Source organism: Lycium ferocissimum, chromosome 1 (assembly GCF_029784015.1).
Source record: "Lycium ferocissimum isolate CSIRO_LF1 chromosome 1, AGI_CSIRO_Lferr_CH_V1, whole genome shotgun sequence".
NCBI classification, from domain to species: domain Eukaryota; kingdom Viridiplantae; phylum Streptophyta; class Magnoliopsida; order Solanales; family Solanaceae; genus Lycium; species Lycium ferocissimum.
This window is the reverse complement of record NC_081342.1, coordinates 15,187,609-15,215,094: the sequence shown is the minus strand read 5'-3', so window position 1 is coordinate 15,215,094 and position 27,486 is coordinate 15,187,609. Positions and strand designations below refer to the sequence as shown.

Sequence of the window (27,486 nt, the reverse complement as noted above, 5' to 3'; positions counted from 1 at the left end):
TAAGATTAATTTCGGCATGAAATGTCTGATAACCCATGCAACTTTTCTGTTTTGCAATAAATTTTGTGCCTCGTTGTAATTTGTAGGGGTGTACATGGATCGAGTTGGTTCGAATTTTTCAAATACCAAATCAAATCAAGTTGGGTTTTTAAATTTATAAACCAAATCAATAAAATTCACTACTAAAAAACTGCTGAAAACCGACCTACAAAAACCGACCACACTGAGGTCGGAAAAAAAAACGACCTCATGAAGTCGGCATAAGCATTTTTTTTTTATTGTAATTTTTATTTTACAAGAACCAACCTCAATAGGTCGGGAATTTAATAAATTCTAAAAATACGCTAGTCTTCAAACAAAACATATACCGACCACATGATGTCGGTAAATATTTATGAGAAATTTAATAGATAATTAATTAGGCGACCACGAGGTCGGTATGTTAATTTAAAAAAATTCAAAAAAATTTACGTGATTAAGCGACCTCACTAGGTCGGTAACTAAAAATAAAATAATTAATTTACCAAACCAAACCCAAAAATAATATCAGCCACATCACATTTCACATTTCACATTTCACATTTGCCCCCTTTTCACATTAACCCCCCCCCCCCCCTTTGTCTCGTCACCACCTCCTCTCTCCCTCTCTCCGATTGCCGGCAATTTTTTCTCCCGCTTCCTCCCCGCCGTCGCCGCCCACTTTCCCAGCCCTTCTTCCGCCATCACATTTGAGGTACTTATTTTTACATAGCCCTAAAAGGGTTTAAGTTTAAGGGTTTTCATATAAACCATTCTAAGATTCCATTTCTATCTTTTGGATCCTAAAGACCCATCCTTTTTTTTTTTTTGTGCGATAATTTTTGGGGTTCTTTCATAATTCCATTCCATGGTATTTAAGAAGGTTTTTTTTTTTTCCTAACGATACAACATTAGTGACTTGCTTTGTCTGAAATTGTATGTCGACTAGGTTCAAATTGTACTTGATCGTTTCTGTTTTTTTTTTTTTTTTTTTTTTTTCAAATTCTATGGTAGTTAAGGTAGGCAAAATCTTTTTCTTTAGCTCTGGATTTAGAAGTATAAGCATGTTTATGTTAGTTTTTTGTTGACTAGCAACAAGTTATTTTTTTGCGATATTTCGATTTATATTACCGTATTTTTGTTTTAAGGCTTATTTTGAAAGATCTGTTTATTTTTTCTTGTTGGGGTTGTTACATATTTTCTATTTTATCATAATTGGGGATTTTTTTTGTCAAAGTCCGTGGTTGTTTGTAAATTTAAGAAGGGATAATAGTTTGATGGACCATTACGATTTACTTTATACTACGCGTGATGGCCGCAAAAGCTTTGGTAGAAGTAGAATAAAACTTAGCTTGTTTGGATAGTGTCCCTTCTTCTTCACATTGATTGAGGCTTTGTGAGAACAAATTCCAATTTGATTGACGAATCTATAGGAAGAGTGATGAAAGTGTTCAAAGGGCAAGAAATTAATCGGAGAAAGAATCATATTTTAGAATTCACAACAAATTAGGACAATCAGAAATATTTTTTTTGTGATTTGAAAGGACATAGTATTATTCCACGTACTGTTACTGAAGTGGGGTAGGTGGCAGTCCTGGAGGGAAAAAAGAAGAAGAATGTCCGTGAAAGTTCTATAATTTTAAGTTTAACTAGTATGTGTACCCCCGCGATGCGCGGATAATGATAACATGTAATTGAATGAAAGTGAGAAAATAAACTAATTTCACATATAAAATGAATAACTATAAATTTAAAATGACAGAGAAAAGTAGTCACCAAATAGATATATGTGGGGCAATATTTATAATATCCTACATTATGCCGATATAATATTATCCTAATCTAATAATACATTCGAGATGATAGGAATTATTATACATGTAATCCTCCCAACTCCTAGGTGTTGTAGTATTTCCCATTTTGTGGGACATTCTTGTTGTTTCGGGTTGTCGCTAAAATGCTTTAAACAATTCTACAAATTCCATTCTATGCTATTTTAAAAAAAAAAAAAAATTAAACCCATTAACAATTTCAAATCTTGTGGAATTTGTGTTTGGAATCTCGTAGTTGGATGTCTTCAGAGAACAAATGATGGTAGAGGGGGACGAGGCAAGAATTTATGGATGGTGTCATTCTTTTGTGAATATGCCCTGACACTTGAACTATATAATAGAAGGCTTGGTTAGGTGTCTTAAGAGAAATGTGCATGTAGGAATATGAGATGGGTGTTAGGCTTCATCTCTATAATACCGCTTTCAATCAAATTATAAGATGGATAGTCATGGAGAAATGGATTTGGTTTGGGAGGATTTCAAAACTTTGTTGTTGGCGAAGGAAGTAGAAAACTTGATGTCCAAAATTATAGAATACAACATGATTCGGGATGCTATGGGATGCATTCGATTTTGAATCCGTAACCATGTTGAAGAAGATTAATGGGAAGCTAGTCGTTTTTAAGAAAAGATGCTAGTCGGCCGTATTTGTGACGAGTCCGCACTCTCAATTGTCTATTATGTTAGATTAATAAGTATAAGGCGATTGGAATGTTCCTCAAGCGGGCAATGGATTGTGATTCCTTATAGTGAATTAGTTGACCCGAATCTAGAGATTTTTAGCTACTACAAGGCAAAGAGATTTGTCAAAGTTAGGACTCGTCTTAGAATTGATTGTTGTGAAAATGGATGCATGTTATATTATAAGGATGATGTCGGTCTAGAATCTTGTAAGTTTTGTAGCTCGTTTTAAGAGGACTCCATGGGGAAGAGAGTTTCTTTTAAGGCGATGCATTACTTACCTCTTATACCAAGGTTAAAGAGATTGTACGCATCAAATAATATGATAGATGGCATAGTGAGAAACGCTGGTGAATGTGTCATCCATTTTTAAGCTTGGAAGCATTTTGATAGAACATATACATTACAACATTAGGTGGGTTTATGTTCAGATGGATTCACTCCACAATATTGCTTATTCTTGAATCTCATATCAAACACGCAATCTCATCTTTTGGTGATTTGGGATTTCATATATATGGACTGTTGGTAGAACGTTGATGTTATCATTGTTCTCAAACTTGGTTTTTGTATTAGTTACTTGATTTTCGTGGCTAATACTTTTTTGTTTAAACAACAAATCAAGTCATCCCAAAATCTTTGGAATTTCACTTAAATGGAAGGTGTATATCAATTTTTTTTCAATTCCCACATCGACCCTTTTTAATGAGCATTTTTGCTAATATTGTTGATTTAGGTGCTATGGGTGTTGTGATAGTCGCATTTTTATTGAAATGTTTGGTGGGTTCAATGTATGTATGACTTCATTCTAGGGATTGGTATGGTTTTGCCTCTTGAATCGAGACAAGAATTGTATGTTCTACTAGCATGTCATAAACACTGTTAAGGCTTAGTCTTTTTAAAATAGCATTTCATAAGATGTATATTGAACTCTAGATTGACATAGAGATTAGAGTTAGTTCCACGTTTGTTCTACTAGTAATAAAATTGTTAAGCAATATATATATATACACATATACATGGCAAGTGATAAGATTGGTGTGTGAGGGTGTGAGAGTAAGTTATATTTGTATGGTGATTTATGGCCAATTTGGTTCTCTTTTTAATACTACTAACTAGAATTATTAAATTTGCATTGTAACTAATGGTAAAGACTAGTCTTTCATCATGGGATAGCCAAAGAACTGGTTCAGTGAAATGATGAAGTGCCATATTTTCTCTGATGCATATTCCACTGATGTTGTTGCAATGTAACAAATTTAATTTTTATAAACAGAGATAAACTCTAATCCCATATCATTACCTTTGTAGTTTGGATCAATGAGAATAGAGTATAAGTGAAAAGATGCAAAGTGAGAGTTTTCCCTTCCATTTTCAGATTTTGAGAATGGGGTGCAAGTTCGAAATTGTACTTAAATATGGTTCGATAAGATAGTGTCTTATATTAGTTTTACCATTTAAAAAGCTAATTTTCCTTGTTCAATTTCAGATTCAATTTCAACAATCCGCGCTTCGAGTTATCGTCATAAAAGTCCTCAATAAATATATAAAACTTTGGAATATTTTAAAATTATGGAATGGCAAAAGAGCAGCTATTTCGCAAGGCATAGGTTCTTCCAATATCTCGTCGGATAGATTTTAGAAGATTTTAATCTATCTAATTCGTAGGCTAGGAGAGGCTTGATTTTTGCAGGAGGAATCGGAGGGATACCGATGAAATCTCATTAGACTTATTACTTTCTTCGAGCGATTCCTCTTGTTGGTAAGCTCGTAGCTCCAAGCATCGACCTCCCCATTCTAATCTGAACACAACATTAGACCAAAACTTGTAGATGAGTCAAGTAGTGGTGATGATGATGGGGAGCACGTGTCAAACACAACGACATGGTTGAATTTAAGTATCTTAATTACTAACTTATGAATTTTTTTGGTGGAATTGTATAACCTTTGGTGGACGTTTGTGAATGTTAATAGCTTGATGTTGTCCAAGTTAATGTAGATTATTAGAATGTTTTGTGGATGTTTGCAAAGGTTGAAGTAGTTTAATGTTTTGTTGTGAATGTTGAATTACATTTTGATTCAATTTGAAGTAGTTTATTTAGATTTGTGTAGTGCGGGTTGACCATGTTATTATATTTTGTTAGATTGTTAGTATAGCGGGTTTTAGCTAAATATAGTTCCGATTTTCAGTTCCATATCCAAAAGACAAAATAAGCCAATTTTTCTCAGTAAAACGACCTACGAGGTCGGTTTTTTTTAATTTCATTGTAAGTTTTTAAATAAAAGACATGGTCGGTTGTGTTCATATCATTTTCCGAAAAACCAAGGTCCTTCATATCAATAACCACATTTTAAAGAACCCGAATGCTGAGGTCAGTTCATGATTGTCATTATTCATACATTTATAAAATGTGGTCGGTAACATAAAAATAAATAAATAAAATTTTCAATATATCGACCACGAGGTCGGTAACTTGAAAAGATACAACAACTAATATAATTTACGGACCACATGTGGTTGTTAATGCTTTTACTTAAAAATAATAATTTAATATACCGACCACACCGTTGCATCAGAACATAAAAATAAATAAATAAAATTTTCAATATACCGATACATGAGGTCGGTAACATGAAAAAATATATAATTTACAGATCCCATGTGGTTGTTAATGCTTTTACTTAAAAAGTAAATAATATACCTCACACGAGGTCGGTATGTTAATTCTTTTTTTTTTTTTTGATGAATCATGTACCGAACGGTGTGGATTTAACCACATGAGGTATGTTAATTTTCCTTTTTTTTTTATGAATCATGTAGCGATATGTGGTCGTTTTTTTCCGACCCTCACTCGTTTTTAAATGTTTGCGACTAGCACATACCTAACCTACTTTTGAGGTCGGTTTTGTGGTCGCAAAATATGGAAACCACCTCGTGAGGTCGGAAATATCAATTATTTTTTGTCGGTTTTCAGCAGTTTTTTAGTAGTGATTCGGGTTTTTCAACTTAGAGTTTTCTCGAATTATTCGGTTTTCTCAAATTTTTCTGGGTTTTTTTTGGGGAAAAGTCTTCAAACAAAACATATAACTTTTACTTCAAATATTTCTTTAGTCCTAGTAAGATACAACTAGGGGTGTACATGGACCGAGTTGGTTCGGGTTTTTCAAATACCAAACCAAACCAAAGAAATTGCATCGGGTTTTTAAATCTATAAACCAAACCAAACCAAACCAACAAAAGTCGGGGTTTTCAACCTCGGATTTTCTCGATTTTTTCGGGTTGCTCGGGTTTTCGGGTTTTTTTCGGGCAAAGTCTTCATACAAAATATGACTTGTACTTCAAATATTTTTTAGTCCTAGTAACATACGACTATCTAACTAAGATAGTTTTAAGAAAATAACATAAAATGTGAGATGAGAAATGACATTGTGCTAAAATATTCAACAACAAAAAAGTAATGAAATCGCATAAAATAAAATGATCATAATTTAAAAGTACTAAGTCATGCTATAATAAATACAGCTAATTTATAAGGCATATAGAAAATGATTATAATCTAAAAGTATTAAGTCATGCTAAAATAAGCACGGCTAATAAGTATTAATTACATTACTAAATATTAAAGAAAAAATAAAAATTAAGTTATTTATTTTCACTGTCTAAACCAATATAAAACTAAAGAATAGATATCCATCATTATTGTCATTCCTATGTTAGAATTGAATTTCTTTTGTTAGCATTAGTATTGATTAGATTTTTGTTGGGTTTTATTTGAGTTACTAATATCTATGGGCTATAAAACTTATTGGACAATTCAAAATTCTAATTTCAAGCTTGAAATAATATGTTAAAAGACAAAAAACTATGAAAAGTTTAAGAAATATTTATAAATTACATTATAAATAAATATTTTTATGTATAATATATTTTGAAATTTTATACATGTAATGTCGGGTTGGTTTGATTCGGTATGACCTTTTTTTTTTAGTTAAAACCAAATCAAATCAAGAGTGGTCGGGTTTTTCTTTTTAAAACCAAACCAAGTCAAACCAAACCACTAGTCGGGTTTTTCTCTCGGTTTGGTTAGGATTATCGGTTTAGTGCAGTTTGTCGGTTTCCTTTGTACACCCCTAGATACAACTATATAACTTATAAGGTGTTTCTTAAGAAAATAACACTAAATGTGAGATGGGTGATGACAAATATTCAACAAAAAAGATGATAAAATCGATTAAAATAAATATTACTAATTAATAAGCCATAAAGAAAATGACCATAATCTAAAAATACTAAGTCATGCTAAAATCAGTACGGCTAATAAGTATTAATTACATGACAAAGAAAAAAATTAAGTTATGTATTTTCACCCTCTAAACCAATTATGCAAAACTAACGAATAGATACCCAACATTATTGTCATTCCTAGTGTTAGAATTTTTTTTTTTTTTTGTTAGAATTAGTGTTGAGTTGGTTTTGATTTGGACTTTATTTGAGTTACTAACATCCATGGGATATAAAACTTGTTGACATTCAAAATTCTAAGTTCTAGCTTGAAATAATATGATAAAAGACAAAAAAACTATGAATTTTTTTAAGAAATATTTATAAATTACATTACAAATAAATATTTTTATGTATAAAATATTTTAAAAATTGAATACGCGCAATGTCGGTTGGTTTGATTCGGTTTGACTTTTTTAGTAAAACCAAACCAAACCAATTATGGTGGTTTTTTTTTTTTTTTTTTAAACAACAAATCAAGTCAAACCAAACCACTAATCAATTTTTTTTTTCTCAATTTATCGATTTAGTGCGGTTTATCAGTATTTTTTTACACCTGTAACACTTCATTCTAATTCTTAGTACGGGAATTGGTTCCCAAGTGTCAAACACTGCATAACTAATGGAATGTGACATTTTTGATATTGAACTCTACATATATTAGAGTTACCAATATAACCTTTTGCAAAATTTATATATTATTTATGCAAGATATAAATATTTAGAATACTTATATTTGTAATATTTGGAGAAAAATATCTACACATAAAATTTTCTCTTAAAGACGAAAAATTCCTCTTATGGCAATGTTGGGACATTGGTGATAGCACTGAGGATAGCTTTAATTTGCGGATAGAGATATCCTTAATTACAGTGTGTTAGCTCTTACAGATCGTTACAGACAGAGCATCCTAGAGGCTATCAGAGAGCATGTTATATTTACTGCACCTAGGTAATGCTTTTGATTTGAACTTAATTTACACTAGTAAATTTATCCGCGCTTCACGCTGTCATAAAAGTCCTCAATAAATATATAAAATAATATTTTAAAATTTTAGAATATTAAAAGCTATTTTAACACTTAATATCTTTTCCTCTAATTTTACTGATTTTAATCTTCTAATTGTACTTGATTTTTGCATAATCTATACCGACTAAACTTCAATGGCAAATTCTAATTTAGAAAAATTGTTTTGGTAATTGGTTAAGATCATTTCATTAACGTGAACACAACATTAACCAAAAGGGAAGTTGATGAACATTCTGATTCAATAATTTACATAGAGTACCTCACATTTATTTTGATCACTATAACCTTTCTTGCTTGAGTTAATACCCTTCCAATTAATAACATATTAGCAGTATTCAACAGTTAAAAAGAAGTACACAACGAATTTGAAAAATAACAATTGAAATCAAATACAGTTTTATTTTCCAGATTTGTGTAAGAAAATAGACCAAGACTTATTTTTGTGGTTAGTAAAACCAATCATGTTCCTTTCTCAGTTCCATATCCTAGACAAAATAAGAATCAACACCTTTTTTTTGCATAAGTTGCCGTTGTAAGTTGATTAAAAGTACATATTTGAATTAAAAAAAAACCTCTCAAATACATGAAAAATATTAAAAAGAATGCTTAGATAGCATATTCTCAATACCATATAATACTTCTAATTAAAACGGAGTTAAGTCTATTATTAAAGCATGGAGACTTCGTAAATGCATAGATCAATCATATGCTTGGTCATTGGTTTAACATGCTAACTGATTTGCATTTATTTAAATTTTGGTGATTGTTTGTACCGATAGTCCGCATCTTGACCGATTTGTAGAGATCAATCTGTGTTTCTCATATTAGCACTGAAAGTTGGACCTTGATCATGGAAATTTGTGATTTTCATGGATGGTTTTATCAACGTTTAACTAATAGTCCATTCATGGGTCAATTACAAAAGTAACTGTTGAATTTCCAGCACCAACATAATGTCTCAAATGCACACACCCAAAAATGGAGCATCAGCGTTAACCAAAATATTTAACACTCGTTTCTTGAATGAGATATATATCTGAATATTCTCAAGTAGATACTGGCGTCTATCTAAACATTTTAGTCTGTAGTAAAAATGAGTCTCACTTTGCAGAGATTAACAATTTACAATTAAGAGCTTGAGACCATGAGTTGGTTAGATGCTTTATAAATCTATTCAGCTTCAAACTTATCTCTTCTGGTTCGCATGAATGAATCAAACGACTTGCAATTGGAGTTAATCCGGAAATGATTGGCTCAAGCAGAAAACGAAAGTGCAACAAATATTTACAATCAAATTCACAAGTGCAATTTAAAATGTGTTTACTTGTGAAAGCCCCCTAAACAAAACAACTATTAAGATTTTACATATCTTGTCAAGTTAAGGGATACATGGGCTGGGTATGTTATTTGATCAAGATTTACATATTCCCGCCTGGAGAAATTATCTTAGCTACGCATGCTTCTAATTCAAATGCAAGAAGGTTTGATTAAGAACCATGACACAGGTTTAATGTGGTGATTTACTTTGACCTTGCAAACTCCATATAATTGCATTAACAACGGGAATAAAATATTTCAATACCCAAACGAATTTAGGAGAAGCATGCCAATTTATTTTTGGTTAGAGATAATTATTTTTATTATATACAAATAATATGACACAGGTTTAATGTGGTGATTTACTTTGATTTGGCATTAACAACGGGAATAAAATATTTCAATACCCAAACGAATTTAGGAGAAGCATGCCAATTTATTTTTGGTTAGAGATAATTATTTTTATTATATACAATAATATGACGACTGGTAACATTTGGCTAGTCACAAAGCTTAAAATGTCATTGTCTAGTATTATATATATGAACTGCTCTCAAAAATTAAAATGCCATTATTATTATATAAAACTACTTCTAACATGGAAGCTGCTCCCTATGATGAATCAGAACATTCTAGTGAGCAGTAATTAGTAATGTTTCAGCTTTAGCCAGCTCGTCTCTATGCATATAATTAATTACATGACAAAGACTAAGGGATGGTTCGGTTGGTGAACAAATTAATTATTTTGGAATTAGTGATGACAGCATTTTTTAGTCGATATACTTTTTGTTGGTAGATGTTCAATTTACTGATTTATAAATGTGGTATAATATTAAATATGTGTTTGGTTTAGACTAAATAAAGGAGGATGGACTTTCATTTCCAAGTTTAACTTTGGCATTTAAAGGACTTTGGGATAAGAGTTTTGGAGAAGGGAAAATATGTCATTTTAGTATTTAATTCGGTGATTACTAATTTCGGGATAATTGTTAGCCCACGTGGAGTGTGGGATAAAAATAATACCATTGTAATATAAACAATCCTGCTATTGCTAATTCCAGAACTGAATTTATTTCTATTTAATTATTATTAAGACATAAAGTTTTATGCTTTGACAATGTAATTATTTATCCAATTAAAAATTCACTAGTAGTGTAAAAAAAATATTATCAACTTATATAACTTAAATCCATTTATGAATACCATTTTTTATGATAAAGAATTTTTCTGCATTTTTTGGGGTTCTTTTGTTTTTCTTCTAGTGGTCGTTTAGTTATTGATATAAGAAAAATTAATTTCGGCATCAAATGTCTGATAACTTATTTACAACTTTTCGTTTTGCAACATAATTTTTTTTGCATTGTTACTAATGTAACACTTGGATAAGTAGTACGGGATATGGTTTCTGGTGTCAAACACTGCATAATCAGCTATATCTTGCATAAGTTATTCATGTATTAAATCCTGCATAATTAGTAATATCAGATTTGGTAGCATTTTTTTACTATACATAAAATTTAACACATTTAATACGGTATTTGGTTTGCAATTTAGAAATCTGCATAATTAATACAGACTATATAAGTTATAAGGGAATTTTGTATTATTTTATGCTGGATGGAAAAACAGCACAATTGGAGGATGCTCCCTTGTAGCCAAATGCCCTTTCGTATAGTTGCATGACACTAGACAAGCAAATGCTCCCTTGTAGCCAAGCTGGGACCATAAAGCAAAAGAAACGCCAAATGTAAGTAAAAGAATTTTCAAAAATTCCCAAGGGAAATTCCATAATACAAATATAAAGTTAAAGAAATGTCACATATAAGAATCTATAACAAGCGAACAAATAACAGGAGAGAAAAAAAATCGAAGAATAATAAGCAAAAAATGAAAAAGGAGAAAATGAGAGAGCAACAAGAAGCATGAATATCTACAGAAGAAATGATTGTTTTTTAGATTAATAGATAAGATCAATAGAAGAAAAAAAAAACAGGGGAAGTAAGGTAAGAGATTCAACAACTTTTGAAAAGTAGACCATAAGAACAAAAAATAAATTTGACTTTAAAAAATATGATCAGACCTAGAAGTAATTAATTGAAAAGTTTGACATTAAATTGAAATTTTTTATGAGGACTACAAAAGCCCTTTAGCCATCTTTTACATTTAGGAGTAAAAGTAATATATGGTAGGACCTAAAAGTAATTAATTGAAAATTTTGATATTAAGTTGGAAACTTTTGTGAAGATTACAAAAGCCCTTTGATTGTTTCTTATATATAGCAGTACAGTAAAGTAAAGTAATATATGTCCTCTTTCAAATGCTATTTCAGCATAGTTACTTGAAATTTTATCAAATGGACGATTCTTTTGTTTTTCTAATTTCATCCATTTATTTATTAAACACATCACATTCAAAAAAGTTGGTGGATGAACTTCTAATATTTTAAAATTTCCATCTAAATTCGGAGTAGTAAAGAAAATGAAATATGATTTAATTCCTTTTACATATAAACTAGTACTAGTCATTGTCGAATTCGGAACTCACATAGGCAGATAAAGTGACAAAAATGGTCCACGATGTTTGAGGATAGATTCAAAATAGTTCGCTCCTTTAAGTTTGTCAACAATTACACTTTTAATTCCCGTCAAATATTACTAAACTTTGTCTATTAAATTTGACAGAAATTATGTGGATAAAAGGAATTAGCAGCAGCTCACATTTAGAGGTGCAATTTTTGTAGTTTTTGCTATTTTTTATTTATTTCTAGAGTCTAGTGTAGTTTCTTGAGGTGCAATTTTTATTATTATTTTATATATGTCTAGTGCACTTTTTTGTGTTACATATTTTAGGACTTTCTTGGTGTTTATAGCTAAAAAATTTTTATCCTCACTTCCTGTCAAATCTAACGGATAGAGTTCAGTAATATTTGACAGAGAATGAAAGTGTTAAACTTTTGGCAAACTTAAAGGACCAAAACTGTTGAGTGCATACCCAAGGGTCTATTTTGAACCTATCCTCAAACATAAAGGGATCATTTGTCATTTTATCATTCTTATTACATAAACTTACTTAAAGTATCTAATAAAAATAATTTAGACTATTTTTCTTTTTAGATAATATTAATTGCAGTAAAAATATTTAATCATTTTTTTCTTTTTAGATAATATTATTTGTAAACGTAAATATGCATACGTGCTTTCCGTAATTTGACATTTTAAAAATATAATTTTTGAAAAGATTGGCCAAACCCAAACAACTTTTCTACTACTAATAAAAACGTGTTTCAAATGATTCGGCCAAAGACAAATTACTACAACTTTAAAGTACTTTTTAAAAATATATATAAATTTTTTTTAATGAAAAGTACTCTTTCACTTAAACAGAATTTTTAAGCTTGACAAACAGGCTCAAGCTGTAGTGGTGACCAGAAACAACTTTATTGAGCTGTTTTAGAGTTCGTTTTTCCATTGATTGAGCTGTAAATGAGCCGTTAAAACATGCATGGTTGATGGTCCATGGATAATAATCGATGATTAGCTTTATATTACTTTTGTGCTTTTTGGTCCATTGAAAATGTATTGACTAATTCTGCTTCTTAGTCCTTGAGAGATATTGATTTTCCTTGATGAGGAAGACAACAAAATGGAGATTGATTTGAAAGCTAACCTACTGAATATATAATAAAAAGAGAAAAGCAAAAAGCCTAAAAACCATCATATAAAGAAATGCTGGAATTACAAGCATCCTATGGCATTATGGTCATAAACAGGAAAAAAGTTGAAATAGCGCATTTTATAGATGTAAATAGGAAATAGCAAGTTCAGCATGAAAAATGATTAAGCAACAGTTCATTAATTCCATACATTTCAGCCGGGAATGTAGAAAAAAAAAAACTCAAGATCTTTTTCTTGTAAACTATACTTGCAATACTGGCCAGAGATGGTATTATGATAATTTTTCAAGAGTTTAGGTAATATAACCCGTAGCAGATAACGGTACATACTTACCCGCATCGAATGTTTACACTTAACTAAAATAATTAACTTTAAGAATCAACAAATCTAAGTGAAAATGCATATCACTTAACCATGATTAAAATATTAAAAAATGAATATGAAAGACATATGCCTTACATTCACTAGCTAGATGTAAACACTTACCCGAAAATTAACATTAAGGGCAATTGAAGTCCAATAGATTAAAGAAAATAAAAAAAGGCAACCCGGACACTAAGCTTTTAGACAAATTTAAATCATTCCAATACATTATGACCATTTTGATCCTTTCTCTTAAAAAATTAAAGGGCGAATTGTTCTCTTTTGTGAGAAGAGGGCGTAGGGTAACGGTTATGATCGAGTAGTACTAACGACTAACAAGCAACAACAACAATCATCTCTGGAGTGCATGACATTAGACACACTGTTTCACGTAGTGTCCCTCCTTTTTCTTTGTTAAAAAGATGTGCTGATTATCAATGGAGACAATAGTCATCATCATTCATCATTGCTTTCTACTACTACTCATTCCCATGTGCCGTCACCCCTCTCATTTCCTTACTGTAAGCTATAGCCGAGTCTAACTTAATCTCAAAAGCCAGTTCTTGAGAGGACATTTGTTAAAGTTTAATACCAATCAATGTGAGACTCTAATCTACTCTAACACCCTCTTGCATGCCCAACCTACCAATTGGATGTGAACAACATAACATGGAGGCCGAAATAGCGACAGATCTAACTCAACACCAAGGCGGAGGCACAGGGGTGCAACAGGGTTCAATTGAATTCCCTTTGTTGAAAAATTATAAGTATTATGTAACTAGGATAAAAAAAAAATTGCATATATATAAGTTATTTTATCCCTTGGCATAAGATTCCTTTTTTTTTTTCGGGGAATCCCTTTGTGAATTCCTGCCTCCGCTACTGCTTGAGGGGAGATTGCCAAGCTCTTTTAAGGAGACCACCAATCTTTTCCTCAATCAATGCGAGACTCTAATCCGGGTGACTTCAGAGTAGGAGATATGGTTCGACACAACCCAGTAACATTGACTAATATTTTATATATGTGTTAACATTTTCTTTTAATATGTATAAACAATCTATTCAGAGAATCCAGTAAGAAAAAAAGTTATAATTCTGACTCTACATCAGCTCAAACCCACTCTAATACTTTGCTATGATCATTTGCCCGTTAACACATCTTCAAAGACGGTCAAAATCAGAGCTTCTCCTTTACTCAACTTTGTCAACAAAGCAACAGAAAAGGAAAGTAGAAAAAGGACTTCTTGTCTCTTCTCTCTTTTCCTACTTTCTTTCTTTCATTCCTCTGCTGCAACTGCTTACATGTCCTGAGTATTCCCTTTACCTTCTCCTCTGCCCCTTCAATTCAGAGCTTCAGTTCCACACTTAACCACTTTTGGCAAAATTCTTTATCTTTAACATTTTGCTCCTCCTCAATGGAGCTGCATTGGTGTTACTATTCTTGGTTCCTTCTATCTTCTATCTTCATCACAGTTGCTTTCTGCGATCCTGAAGGTACGCTATAACTAGAGGCAGATTCAATATTTAAACTTGATAAGTTCGATCTTTAAAATTCTTAGCACTGAAAACATTGTACCTTTAATATTATGAATTCAAAAGTTATATTTGCATGTATGTATGTGTTCCGCAGCCATTACATTATCTTGCTTATGTTGTGAAATATGCAGGATTCTTGAGCTTGTCTTGTGGTGGAAACACTACCTTTGTTGATTCCTCCAACATTACATGGACACCAGATAATGCCTATATCTCATCTGGTAACATCACCACTGTTAATTTTCTCGATGGTTCCACCTCATCTACTCTCCCAGTTAGGTTCTTTCCTGATTCTCCACTTCGAAAATGTTACAAGATTCCAGTGAAGAATGTATCATCCTTGGTCCTTGTTAGGACAAAGTTTGTGTATAAGAATTATGATGGACATAATAAACCCCCTGTATTCTCTGTTTCTCTTGGGAGGGCTATTACAACCACTGTCAATCTTACTATTACTGATCCGCGGATCGAAGAGTTCACATGGCCAGTTGATAAAGACATTTTGAATTTATGTTTTCATTCTCTTCAAGATGGTGGATTTCCAGTTATTTCATCCCTTGAACTTAGGCCACTTCCTCAAGGAGCATACAGCAATGCCTTGGGAGATTTCCCTAATAGGTTTCTGAGGAAATGTTATCGCATCAACTGTGGTTATAATTGGTCCCTAAGGTCAAATTCTCACTTGTCTATTATGTTATGTACTCCCTCTATCCCAGTTTATGTGAAGGCATTCGGATTACGAGTGTCCAACCACTTAAGTTAATTCGGACATAGGTTCTTCAATTTTTTAAAAATAAAATTTACATATTTGAAAAACTGCAAGGAAAGTACTACAAGTAAACATAGCTAATGATTTAATATATTTTAAAAAAAAGTTTGAGAAAATTGTAGTAAGAGAAAAAATCGTTTGACTCCCCAAACAGTAACACCTTTACATAAAATGGGACGGAGGGAATATTACTTATCGACTGTTTAGTCCTTCGTTTCTGTTTAAATTTGATGTTTTTCGTGCTATTTAAAAGGTACCCGATTGATCAGTATGATAGAATTTGGGATGCTGATGAGGATTTCAGTCCATTTCATGTGTCTTCTGGTTTTGATATTCAAGCCAATTTCAATATGTCTGTTCTGAAAGAGAGTCCTCCTATAGCTGTTCTTCAAACCGGAAGAGTTTTGGCACGGTGGAATGACATGACATATAACTTTCCTATTGATCATCAAGGAGATTACCACATTGTTCTCTACTTTTCTGGGATTCTGCCTGTCTCTCCTTCATTCGATGTATTGATAAATGGAAATATTGTTCGATCAAACTACACAGTGAATCGATGGGAAGTCAGTAGTCTGTTATTTACAATGAAAGGAATTGAGAGTTTGAACATCACATTGAAGACTGTCCGCTACTATCCATTTATCAATGCTCTTGAGGTTTATGAGATCCTAGACATTCCCTTAGAAACTTCTTCAACAACAGGTTCTAATATGGTTTTATTGATTTTTCGAAATATGTGACCTTTGAAGGAGTCTGTTAGAACAAATTGCACCAACTTTGGACCTTTTTTATTCTTGCAGTTTCAGCCCTCCAGGTTATTCAACAGTCAACTGGTCTAGATCTTGATTGGGAAGATGATCCATGCTCTCCTAAACCATGGGAACACATAGAATGTGAAGGAAATCTAGTAACTTCATTGTATGTCAAAGCTTACCCTAGAACTACATTTTCGTTTCCTTCTCTTTCTCTTGGTCTTATTTTTCGTTAAGAGCAGAACATACTAAAGTCAGACTTTATGTAGGGAGCTTTTTGATGTAAACTTGAGGTCAATCAGCCCAACATTTGGTGACATACTGGATCTCAAATCACTGTAAGAGCCATAAATCTTAACAACTCATCACTTAATAGCCACTATTTGGCTACCTTGACTTACTTATTTGAGGCTCTTCTTGTTGCAGAGATTTGCATAACACTTCACTTGCTGGAGAAATACAAAACATCGGCAGCCTGCAACATCTTAAGAAGCTGTAATACTTGATCTTACAGGAATTACCATGTTAAGTTAACGTACTTAAAAGAGCATTTTCTTTAAATAAGTTGTGTGCTCAATATTGCAGGAACTTGAGCTTCAATCAGCTTACAGCTTTTGGTTCTGAGTTGGAAGACTTAATAAACCTTCAAGTTTTGTAAGTCTCTTTCATTTGGATAGTAATTTCCTTCGTTGTTCCTAGCTAGTACTGTCTTTAAAATTAATTTGTTTTCTGTTGAAGGGACTTGCATAACAATAGATTTCAGGGAACAGTACCCGACAGCGTTGGAGAACTTAAGAACCTCCACTTACTGTGAGTGAGGATAATATTTACTGGCATTTTGAACTTCTTTTAAAGTACTTCACCTGATGAATTATTCTAATTTACCTCTCTGCAACATTCAGGAACCTAGAGAACAATAAGCTGCAAGGACCCCTTCCACAATCTTTGAACAGAGAGAGCTTACAAGTCCTGTATGAAACTGAAAACGTTGTCTTTTTTTGGCTTCTCATGTTAGTTTCTCGGTTTATTTTATTTCCCCTATTTTGCAGATCATCAGGAAATCAGTGTCTTTCCTTCACTATGTCTTTATGCAATGACTTCTCAAGAAATCCTACAATTGAGACACCACAAGTCACTGTTTTTGCACCCACAAAACATAAGCGCCATAACCGATTAGCAGTTATACTTGGTGCAGTTGGAGGAGCTGTACTTGCTTTGTTTGTTGTCTTTATATCAGTATTCTTGTACATGAAGCGAAGAAAGTCTGGAGATAAATATGCATCAAGTATGAAAAAGTCAAACTTTTCTTTAACATCAGAATATTGATAAATCTATTTCTAAACATAACTAGGTTCTATTATAGGAACTGCAGCAGAAATGAAAAACTGGAATGCTGCAAAAGTCTTTTCATACAAAGAAATCAAAGCTGCCACAAACAACTTCAAAGAGATCATTGGCCGCGGTAGTTTTGGATCTGTTTATCTTGGGAAGCTTCCTGATGGTAAACAAGTTGCTGTTAAAGTTCGATTCGATAAAACTCAACTAGGTGCTGATTCTTTTATCAATGAGGTTTGTCACTATAATATACCCATACTAGTTCAGTTCCAGTCTACAAAGACAAAAGAGATTCAAGAACTTTGTTTATTATCTCTAGGTGTCCCTTCTATCTCATATCAGTCATCCAAGTCTTGTATCGTTAGAAGGATTCTGCCATGAGTCAAAGCAGCAAATTCTAGTTTATGAGTATTTACCTGGAGGATCACTGGCTGATAACCTCTATGGTATGTCACGCATAATCTCACCCATATTTACACTCTAAATTCGTCATCCTTTTCTGTCACGGATTGTTTTCTAACTCTTAATAACTGTCTCAGGTGCAATGAGCAAGAAATTGACACTAAGCTGGGTGCGCAGATTGAAAATTGCAGTTGATGCTGCAAAAGGTATGTGCATAGTGAGACATGTTTAATTGGAGACTACCATGAACAAATTTCTTCTGTGCAGAAAAAACAAATTGTGAAAAAAGATTATTACTTGAAAGAGTATTATGAGTTCATCTCAGTTGTGTGCCAAAAAGCTTGGTTTTCTACAACCAAATGATCCATATAGCCCAGATGATGTAGCATTAAGTTTTACATGGTGTATAATGGTTGATTGTTACTTTTAAAGGTTTGGACTACTTGCACAATGGAACTGAACCAAGAATCATACACCGCGATGTGAAGAGCAGCAACATACTTCTGGATGCAGAGATGAATGCTAAGGTATCTGACTTTGGCCTTTCTAAGCAAGTAACTCAATCAGATGCAACACATGTCAGCACTGTTGTCAAAGGCACTGCTGGTTATCTTGATCCCGAGTAAGCTTCAAATCATTTATTATCCATGTATCAAGTTTAATCATTGGTCCTTCCTATCTTAAACCTCTCTTACTACTTGTCTACAGATACTATTCCACTCGACAACTCACAGAAAAGAGTGACATCTACAGTTTTGGAGTCGTTCTTCTTGAACTTATTTGTGGCCGCGAACCACTTAGCCACTCAGGGTCTCCAGATTCCTTCAATTTGGTTCTATGGGTAAAAACAAATCTTATAATGTGTTTCATAGCAAACATAACAGAAAGCACTTTATTGACTTCCAATAACACTCATATGTTGCTATGAATTTCAGGCAAAGCCATACTTGCAGGCAGGTGCATTTGAGATAGTAGATGAGAGCATAAAAGGAACATTTGATCCAGAAAGCATGAGAAGAGCAGCTTTAATCGCCTCAAGGTCAGTCGAGAGAGATGCATTGCGGAGGCCTAGTATTTCAGAAGTATTGGCTGAGCTCAAAGATGCATACAGCATTCAACTTACCTATTTAGCATCTGAAGGACTTGCCAACTGATAAATTAGACCTTCACCGATGCAGCTCACAATTTGCAAATGAGTATTCTCTAGTTGAATCAAATGGCACAGTAATTTTATGTGAACTCGGAAATGTTTTAAGTTATTTATGTATATCAAATTTAACTGCCCCCCCCCCCCAACCCAAACGTCCACCCTTGATTTCATTAGGCGTAGATATGCAAAATAGACATGAGTATCTATTTCTAATGCTTATTTCCAAATTCTTGTCACAATATGTGCAAAAGAGTTTCCAAAATCTTGTGCCTAGATGCTACTTTCTGGTGATGTGCCGTTGGGAACAAGGTACCAAAATCTTTGCTTAGACAGCTCACTGAAAAATCATCTAACTAGTTTATACGCTTGCACACCTAGGACTATCTATCCTTTTGATCATTACAAAAATTGACCCTTAGCACACGCCCTTTCTTTGAATCTTCAGTTCTTTTTATTTTTTTTCTTTGCACCTCGAATATTTCACCAGATACACAATTACATGAAAAAATCACCTAATGTTTTTATCTGTCCTAAAATTTAAACTATGATCGTCAAGTTTGAACTCCACTTCATTTATCATTAGGCCTCACCTTTGTGTCCCATTGAATCTTCAATTCTTGATAATATCTTGAAGCTAACTTGCAGCCCTTTTTCTTCTGGTCTTTTTTTCACCTCCCCTTTAAAAAACTTTGCCCGTCTTGAAGAGTCGAAACATTCTCATTGAGAATAAAGAATAGTACCCGTGGGCAAATAATTCATCAGTTATACATTAGTTTATCAGTTTACAATATCTCCGAGGATTTTTCCATCAATTTGGTTTGGAAGATACCGGAAGTCGTGGTTGATTTTGAACAAATAATAGCAAAATTCAACCAGGCTTGCATCAGTGCGAGCAGTCATGTGTTCACCTCCACATTCTTTAAGACTTGTGAACCAATCATAAAAGTAATGAGTTGGCCTAACCAGAGAACTGGCGCCGTAGATATAGGAATAATGCTGTAACGGCAGCCACTGCGTAGGGGAACACAGTCCAGATTCCCTGCACAGTTAATAGGAATCAGGATTGGATTCTTTCATTCTTTGGTATTAAATGCAAAATTGGGCAGAGCAAAAGAATTATGCTGTACCACTACAGTAGCAACGGTTGCAACTGCAAATACTGGACGCTCTCTTAGTAAAAATCCAATTGTCAACTGCATTTTGGAGAAAAAGAAAAAGAGATAAGAAGGCATGAACGGCAGCACACTTAAAACTGGAAATCCGTTGCTTGTAAAGCACAAGGCTAATAACCTGAATTGGAAGAGTCATCAAGCCACCGCAACAGACACCAGCAAAGAAACACTCTGGTGATATGTCCTGCAATGTATATGCGCAGAGAAATGATTAAAACGGTATAAATATATGTTTACCATGGGAGAATGCATCGAGTTGCTAACCATTTCTCCATGAGGTAATAGCTACAACATAACCATCATAAGAAACTTGAGATGGACCATTAATAGTTATAACATTTTGTTGGAGAAAAGTAAACGAATATCTAAGGATACAATTAGAAACAAAATGCGATCATTAAATACAGTGAACCTAAAACAGTTAAGCAACGGTGAAACAAACTGAGGCCTCCAAACTGATAGATGCTACTGTATCACCCTTTACTTAATCGCAAAGATTAGGCAAATTTTGAGTTGCTAGTGCATGAACTGCAGGCAAAGCCCCGATTTGAGTGGAAAAATCTTTTGGTGAGAGAATAAGATGCCCAAAAAAGGTTCCACTTTATGACTTATGTTATAATCGACTTTATTGGGATGAACATCCAAAATAGGGCATTTGACAGGCCAATTTCAGATTACTTAAGAAACCAAGGATCACTTATTTCAGCTCTGTATAATTAGTTATAACAGAAAAGCACTGCATGTGGTTCCTATGCTGAGGGTCTGCCGGAAACAGCCTCTCTACCATGGTAGAGGTAAGGTCTGCGTACATTCTATTCTCCCCAGACCCCACTTTGTGGGATTTCACTGGGTATGTTGTTGTTGTTGTTGTAACAGAAAAGCACTCCATGTGCTGGAGTACACGTGCCTAGTGGTGGATTGCAGCAGGTGTTTTCCCTCTTCGGTAGTGTTTTTATGTAGGATGAAAGAAATCTAAAATTATTACAAAAATGTATTAGAACTTCTGAAAAGTCGTGCAGGAAATAGGTTGTGTTGCATTCGCAGTGATTGAAATTCTAGTAAGAGTAGGTTTAGAAATAGCAAAGGAACTTTGTAACTGAGGGTCGCGGGGTTTGTCCATCTTGTACTTTCATAGCAACTTTTTCACTAAATATGTCGATCGTTTCAACGATGAAATGAAATATCAGAACTTCTAAGCATTGTAATTAACCATCCCTGCTTATCTGACACCTTTTCGTTCTGTAGGTAAGCATATCATACCACAACACTTGTAGTACCCAAAAAAGGGACAAGAAAGTAGCAAAAGGGGGCTAAGCTGATTTAATATTTAGCATGTTAAGAAGGAAAATAGAAAAAGATCACTCACCAGAGCCCCTGCCAGGAAAGCAGTGGGATTTCTCACTCCAAGAGAAAATCGTTCCACTGCATCAGCATAGGAAAATCCACCAATAAGCAATTAAGGAAGTTCAAGGAACAAGAACATCATATTAGTTATTACAAGTATTTTTCAGAAATTTGATACCATAACAAGAAACATCAACTGTTTTAGAATGTGAGAAAGTTTAGAGATATATAAATATATACATAAGGATAAAGATGGACCAGATCTATGCGAATTCTTAAGATATAGCATAAATTTTGAGGTAGAGCACTAATCTCGATCTAATATTTCCAGAAAAAAGAGAATCTTAACAAATAATTAAATCATATCCTTCGGGCACCAACATAGAGATGTGATAGTACTGATGCTACATTGTGATCATAGTAATAAATGTACGGTATCCAATGAAGTGGGTTGAGAACCATGAGGTTTCAAGTCCAAATCCTAGTGAAGGCAAAAACACTAGGTGATTTCTTCTCATTTATCAAAGCCTTAGCAGATAGAGTTACCCGGTATCTGTACTGGTAGAGATAGCAGGTACCCCGTAGAATTAGTCGAGGTGCACACAAATTGGACCGGACATCACGGTTATCCACAACAAAAAAAGGGTGCCCCTATCGGTGGAAACAAAGGTTTCACGGTAATTAAAAGATTTCACACGGCAAGAGACAATTCGGAGTAAATTTAGTATCTTTGTGGAACTCACCTAAACCAATGAGATTCCCATACTTTTGTACAGCGTCTGTAATATCTCTTGCCTTCTGATTTCCGATCCCTAACTACAACCAAACTGAATCTGAATTCCCAAAATCAAGTTTGTATATTTTTTAAAGTAAGGCAAGGAGACTGAATATTTTAACATGAACGAAATGCTAGTAGCCAAAACAAACCTTTGAGTAAACATCATTGGATGCACCAGATTGCTTAAAAAGCTTTCCAAGATAAAAAGGTATCATATCACTGAGACAAACACCCCTGAATATTCAGAATCCACAAAAAGTTAACATTATGGGAATCACTGTTTCTACATAAGCAATTTTACTGGCACTGAAGGTGCATAAAATCTTTGAATACAACAGAAGAAAAAGAAGGTGTGCATTCTGCAGACTTGGAAGGTTGACATGAACATGCATTCATCAAAATTACTCAGAAGACACAGTTTCAACTGACCAGTACACCCAGAGAATAGTGGATGTTATATATGGAGCATTTCTGGAAAAGGAGTTCGCTAGTGATTGCCACGTCCCATCTAGAACAAGCATCCGTGCTATAGAGATTCCAACCTACACCATTCGTTAATGAATTTGACTTTAATAGTGAACATCATAAAGAAGGATAACAAGCCAACTTAGTGCCTATTCAAAGACACTATATAACAGCATATTTCTAGATTTCAACTTTTTCTAGACAGGGTTCTAGCTTTTTAACGTCATAAAATTTAAAGCATCTTTACAACGCTTTTCCCCTCTTGGCCTATCACTTTTTCCTCACATCACCAAAGAACAACTTTAAAGTCGTTAATTTTGAAAGGAATAAAAAGGGCAGGGCGGTGCAAAAAGCATCCCGCATTAACAGGGTCCGGGGAAGGGTCGCACCTCAAGGGGTGTGACGTAAACAGCCTACCCTAATTTTGAAACGAATGTCAAATCAATACACAGGAAAACTATAGTATCTGCAACACAGCCATGAATTGGAAGACTTGTTAGCAGGGGAGTTCATGAACAGAAGTACCAGCATAGGAGACGGACCCATATATTCAAAGCCTCTTCACTGATAAAAAGTCCAAAACCAGCTGCCATCAGAAGCCAAAAGTAGACCCATCTGAAGAATCAGAAGTACAAGGGCTTAATATCACATCCGAATATAGCTAATAATGAGATTATGAGAGTTCCAAGATATTAACTTTATTAAGCATCTATCCTAGTGGTAGAATAAAAGTATAATAACCATTAGGTTGGTCCTTTTTCTGCTTAGGTCATGATGATACCCCTGATGTATGAAAAGTCGCAAGGATAAATAGCTGCTTACCCTGGAGCATATTCTGGCAGCATGACTCTATAGCCAAAAGCTTTGAAAGAAAAACCAGGAGCAGGTGTAGCAATTGTGGAAGATGATGATCCATCAACCAGATATTGAATCCCAAAATTTGATTCTTGATTAGGCTGCTTGAGGCCTATGGATAGGAATGTAACTGTAGCAGCTATACCTAGCGCTATTACCAGTTTTGCCAAAAGCGAACTTCTTGTGGGAACAGTTTTATCTTCCAGATTACCAGTTAAATCATCGGAAGCCTTATGCATTATCTCCTCAGCATCCTCCGATTGTCCGGCTTCATAATTTTTAGCACTCACAAGCTGAAATCTTTTGACCCTACACTTGAATAGAGAACTTTCCATCACTTAAACAAGGCCCGTCACCAGTAAATATATAAGTTCAGTACACTGAACGTGTTGATTAGCTGTTTACACTTAAATTCCAATTTAGGGGTTATACAGGAGAGTCCTCTTGGAATTTCTTGTTAGAACAAGGATAATAATATCTTCCAACTGCTCGAACTGAAATATCATCAAATTGTTAGAGTACAGATGATACCAATATTAGAAACTCAAAATAATACTTGCTTGGCTTAGAGGCACGTCAAGACGTTTTTGAAGATAATTGGAGTCTCTCCCACGAGCAAACGGAAGAATAAATAACAACTCTATCTTCGAGATTCAACTTAGCCACACAACAAGTAGCATTCAAGAAAGTTGCTCTTCTATTCTTGAATCTGTAATTTCACCTTTTGATCATTGTCTCTCAAAGTTTTTAGGGGAAATTGTTTTTGAAGTGCTTGCCTTTTCTCAAAGAAAACTAAGCACTATTTATAGGCAAAAAAGTCTTGAAAAAGAAGAGTTTCATTAACTAATAGTTATTAATAGGTTCATGAATATTAAAAAATAAAATATATCTTTAAAGAACCTAAAACGTAAAAGAATGAAACAATGAAGAACGTATCTTCAAATTCACACTCATTCAGTTTCGAAACTCAAGAAACTTTTATCAGATTAACTGTTTCAAAATTAATTGAAACATTAATTTTAACATTTCTAGGTGATTCATAAAAAGATATAATCAAATTACAAACTACATTAGATAAAACATCTCCATGTAAATTCAAGTTATATAATGTGCAGGTGTCTATGAAGTTGTATATACAACAACATACCCAGTGTATTCCCACAAGTGTGGTCTAGGGAGGGTGTACGCAGACTTTACCCCTACCTTGGTATAGAGGCTGTTTCCGACTCTAAGAATTTTTAGAGTATAGATCAACTGCCCCTAGGGCTTTGGTCTAGTGATAAGCGCAGCATGTAACGTGTAGGTTAGGCGCCATCACCGGTTTGAACCATGCCGCAGAGAAAAGTCTAGTAATTAAGTGGAGAAGAATAGAGGGGCAGGCCCATTATCCAACTTGCTGCTTTAAATTAGTATGGGTTATCCTCCTTCATTTCAACTTGTTTGGTCCTTCGTTTCAACTTGTTTGTCTAGTTTTAACAACCTTCGAGTTTAAGAAAGTAAAAAACTTTTAAATCTTGTGGTCTTAAACTAAAGATACGCGGAATATAACAAAATGTTAATATATAAACAGGCCCTTAAACTTGGCCTCATCCTCCAACTTTGGGTGTGCCGGAAGTAAGAAAAGCGCTCCAACTCGTATAAAGTTAAACACGTAAATACAAATGCTGATATGGCACTGACATGGCAATGACGTGGCCCTCCAAAAATTATATGTCACTCAGTGCCACGTCAACATCTGTGTTCACATGTTCAACTTTAAACAAATTGAGGTGCCTATTTATGCACACCCAAAATTAAAGGGTATACTTGCCAGCTGAGACTAAGTTTAAGGGTATGTTTATGTATTATGGCAAATGTTATTTAATCTTGTGGTCTTAAACGGGAATATTAGAACTAAAGAGTTGCCAAAAAGAGAAAGAAAGATTTCTTTTTTAAGCAGACTAGAAAGGAAAATAAGACAAATAAATTGCAACGGATGGAGTAATAATAATCTGGAGAATTACCTAAAGGATGAGGAGTTGTATCGCTTTGGTGCACTCCAGAGTTTCCACTTCCTTAAATAAGCTCTCCGACGAATGTAAGAAAATCCGAGGTGGTTAAATACTCGAGGAGTTGCAGATTGAGTTGAAGACAGCGGAAGAGATAGCAAGTGGTTATTATTAGATAGAGCCACCATTGTTCTGTGGCGGCGCTGCCGTAGCTTGTAGTGGTGGTTGTTTGTTAACGGCGGGAATATTATGGTAGGTAGTCGAGTATATGCTCTAGAAGGATGCTAAAAACTCGGAGTCTTGTCTAATTGGAATGTTGCTACGTGGACAGATCTGATTTGATCTTTGTGGATCAATTGATTTGATAGTCTAATGGTTGTACCCCTTGTGTTTCAGATACTCCAATCTCCCCTCGGGAAACAAATTATTTCATCCGTCTACTTTTATTTATTCATTATTTTAAAAATAAATTTTCACTTTTATTTATTTATTTTTACATATTAAGAGAGAAAAAAACACAATGTTGTTTTTCTTATTTTATCCTTAGCATTAATTATTCATTTCAAATCATTTTTCATATCTATTAAGACTATGCACTAATTAATATGGATATCATGATAAATCATACACTTCATTTATTATTTCTTAAGGAGTGTCTGAAAGTGTATAGTGGACAAGTAAAAGTGAACGAAGGAAGTAATATGGTAAAGAGAAAGGTTCACACAATTAGAGAAAATTACTCTCTATATTTCCTCGAAGAAAATATTTACACGCTTTGGTCCTTATTTTGAGTTTGTTATCCGATTTAGCTCGTATTTGTATACACTTTTTCTAGAACGTTAATACATTATGTATAATGTTTTCTTTATGTATAATATAATACTGTATAAAATGAAAATATTGCTACGTAGGCGTAATATTTTATGTTGATCTGTATATTTTAAAAAATTCCCCCCTTTTATTCAATTTTCAAATATGTGCGGCGAGTAACAAGATGAGAAAGCGCAATTTTTAACAGTAGGCTTGACTACTTAAGAGAAAAATGAAATTGGGTAGCTATTTTACTTTTTTTCTGGCACCTCAATTTGTTATTTTGATTATTTCTTTATTTGACATGATGCCACGACATATACTAAAACTTCCTATTCGTATTTTTGCATAGATTCATATATGACAATTTCTCTACGACCAAATGATTGTTCGATTGGTGCAAGAACGAATCAGTATTATTACAAATTTGAACCTAGTAAAACAAACACAAAAGATAAAAATAAAATTCTGAAGTGAAAATTTCAGCTCACTCACTCTAATGCTCAAGTCAACAGCAACAACAAGAAGAACAATATAATATATTGTGTAATCTCACTAATAGGGTCTGGGGAGAGTGATGTGTATGCAACCATACCCAAGTCAATAATATAAAATGAACAAAAGAAAATAGGAACGAGAGAAAATATAAACGAAAAATTAAACCTAATATTGTATACTTCTGGAAAACGGACGTAACGTGAACCGATGAAGCGAGGTCCTGGTGAAGACAAACGCTGCCTCGACGTACATTCGAGCGAACCTAGTACGCTCTGCATCGAGTTTAACCTGGGAGGAGCGCTTATATCGCAGTCGTAAGGCGGTGCTATTCTCGGTTTCCACGCGGCCGTAGGCCGTATGATCGTTGGACCAGTGCACGGTTGTCCGGGGTTGGTTCCCGGGCCCCCGGGGGGGCAGCGGCTTTTCCCCGCA

General features: G+C 33.9%; 2 protein-coding genes across 3 annotated transcripts; one reads left to right on the top strand and one right to left on the bottom strand.

The window, feature by feature from the left end:
* The first annotated feature begins 14,351 nt into the window (after positions 1-14,351).
* LOC132049758 (probable LRR receptor-like serine/threonine-protein kinase At5g48740) lies at positions 14,352-19,406 on the top strand. The gene is made up of 16 exons (XM_059440684.1): positions 14,352-14,691; positions 14,865-15,402; positions 15,756-16,207; positions 16,306-16,423; positions 16,527-16,595; positions 16,684-16,752; positions 16,843-16,911; positions 16,996-17,067; positions 17,160-17,228; positions 17,307-17,542; positions 17,621-17,826; positions 17,912-18,038; positions 18,132-18,200; positions 18,427-18,616; positions 18,703-18,835; positions 18,930-19,406. The coding sequence occupies exons 1-16, from the start codon at positions 14,613-14,615 to the stop codon at positions 19,146-19,148; spliced, it is 2,715 nt and encodes a 904-aa protein (XP_059296667.1). The 5' UTR covers positions 14,352-14,612; the 3' UTR covers positions 19,149-19,406.
* A 434-nt stretch (positions 19,407-19,840) lies between these two features.
* Positions 19,841-26,056, bottom strand: LOC132049767 (uncharacterized). Of its 2 annotated transcripts, none has more exons than XM_059440695.1 (10): positions 25,762-26,056; positions 23,726-24,067; positions 23,446-23,518; positions 22,868-22,980; positions 22,588-22,672; positions 22,404-22,476; positions 21,683-21,738; positions 20,435-20,500; positions 20,272-20,337; positions 19,841-20,183 (listed from the first exon to the last, which is right to left on the bottom strand). In XM_059440695.1, exons 1-10 carry the CDS (start codon positions 25,932-25,934, stop codon positions 20,103-20,105), a joined length of 1,128 nt encoding a protein of 375 aa, XP_059296678.1. In that variant the 5' UTR covers positions 25,935-26,056; the 3' UTR covers positions 19,841-20,102. The 2 variants fall into 2 exon arrangements, with proteins under 2 accessions (XP_059296678.1, XP_059296686.1); XM_059440703.1 differs by having other exon boundaries at positions 23,726-24,072; positions 25,762-25,891.
* Between the last annotated feature and the right edge of the window lie 1,430 nt (positions 26,057-27,486).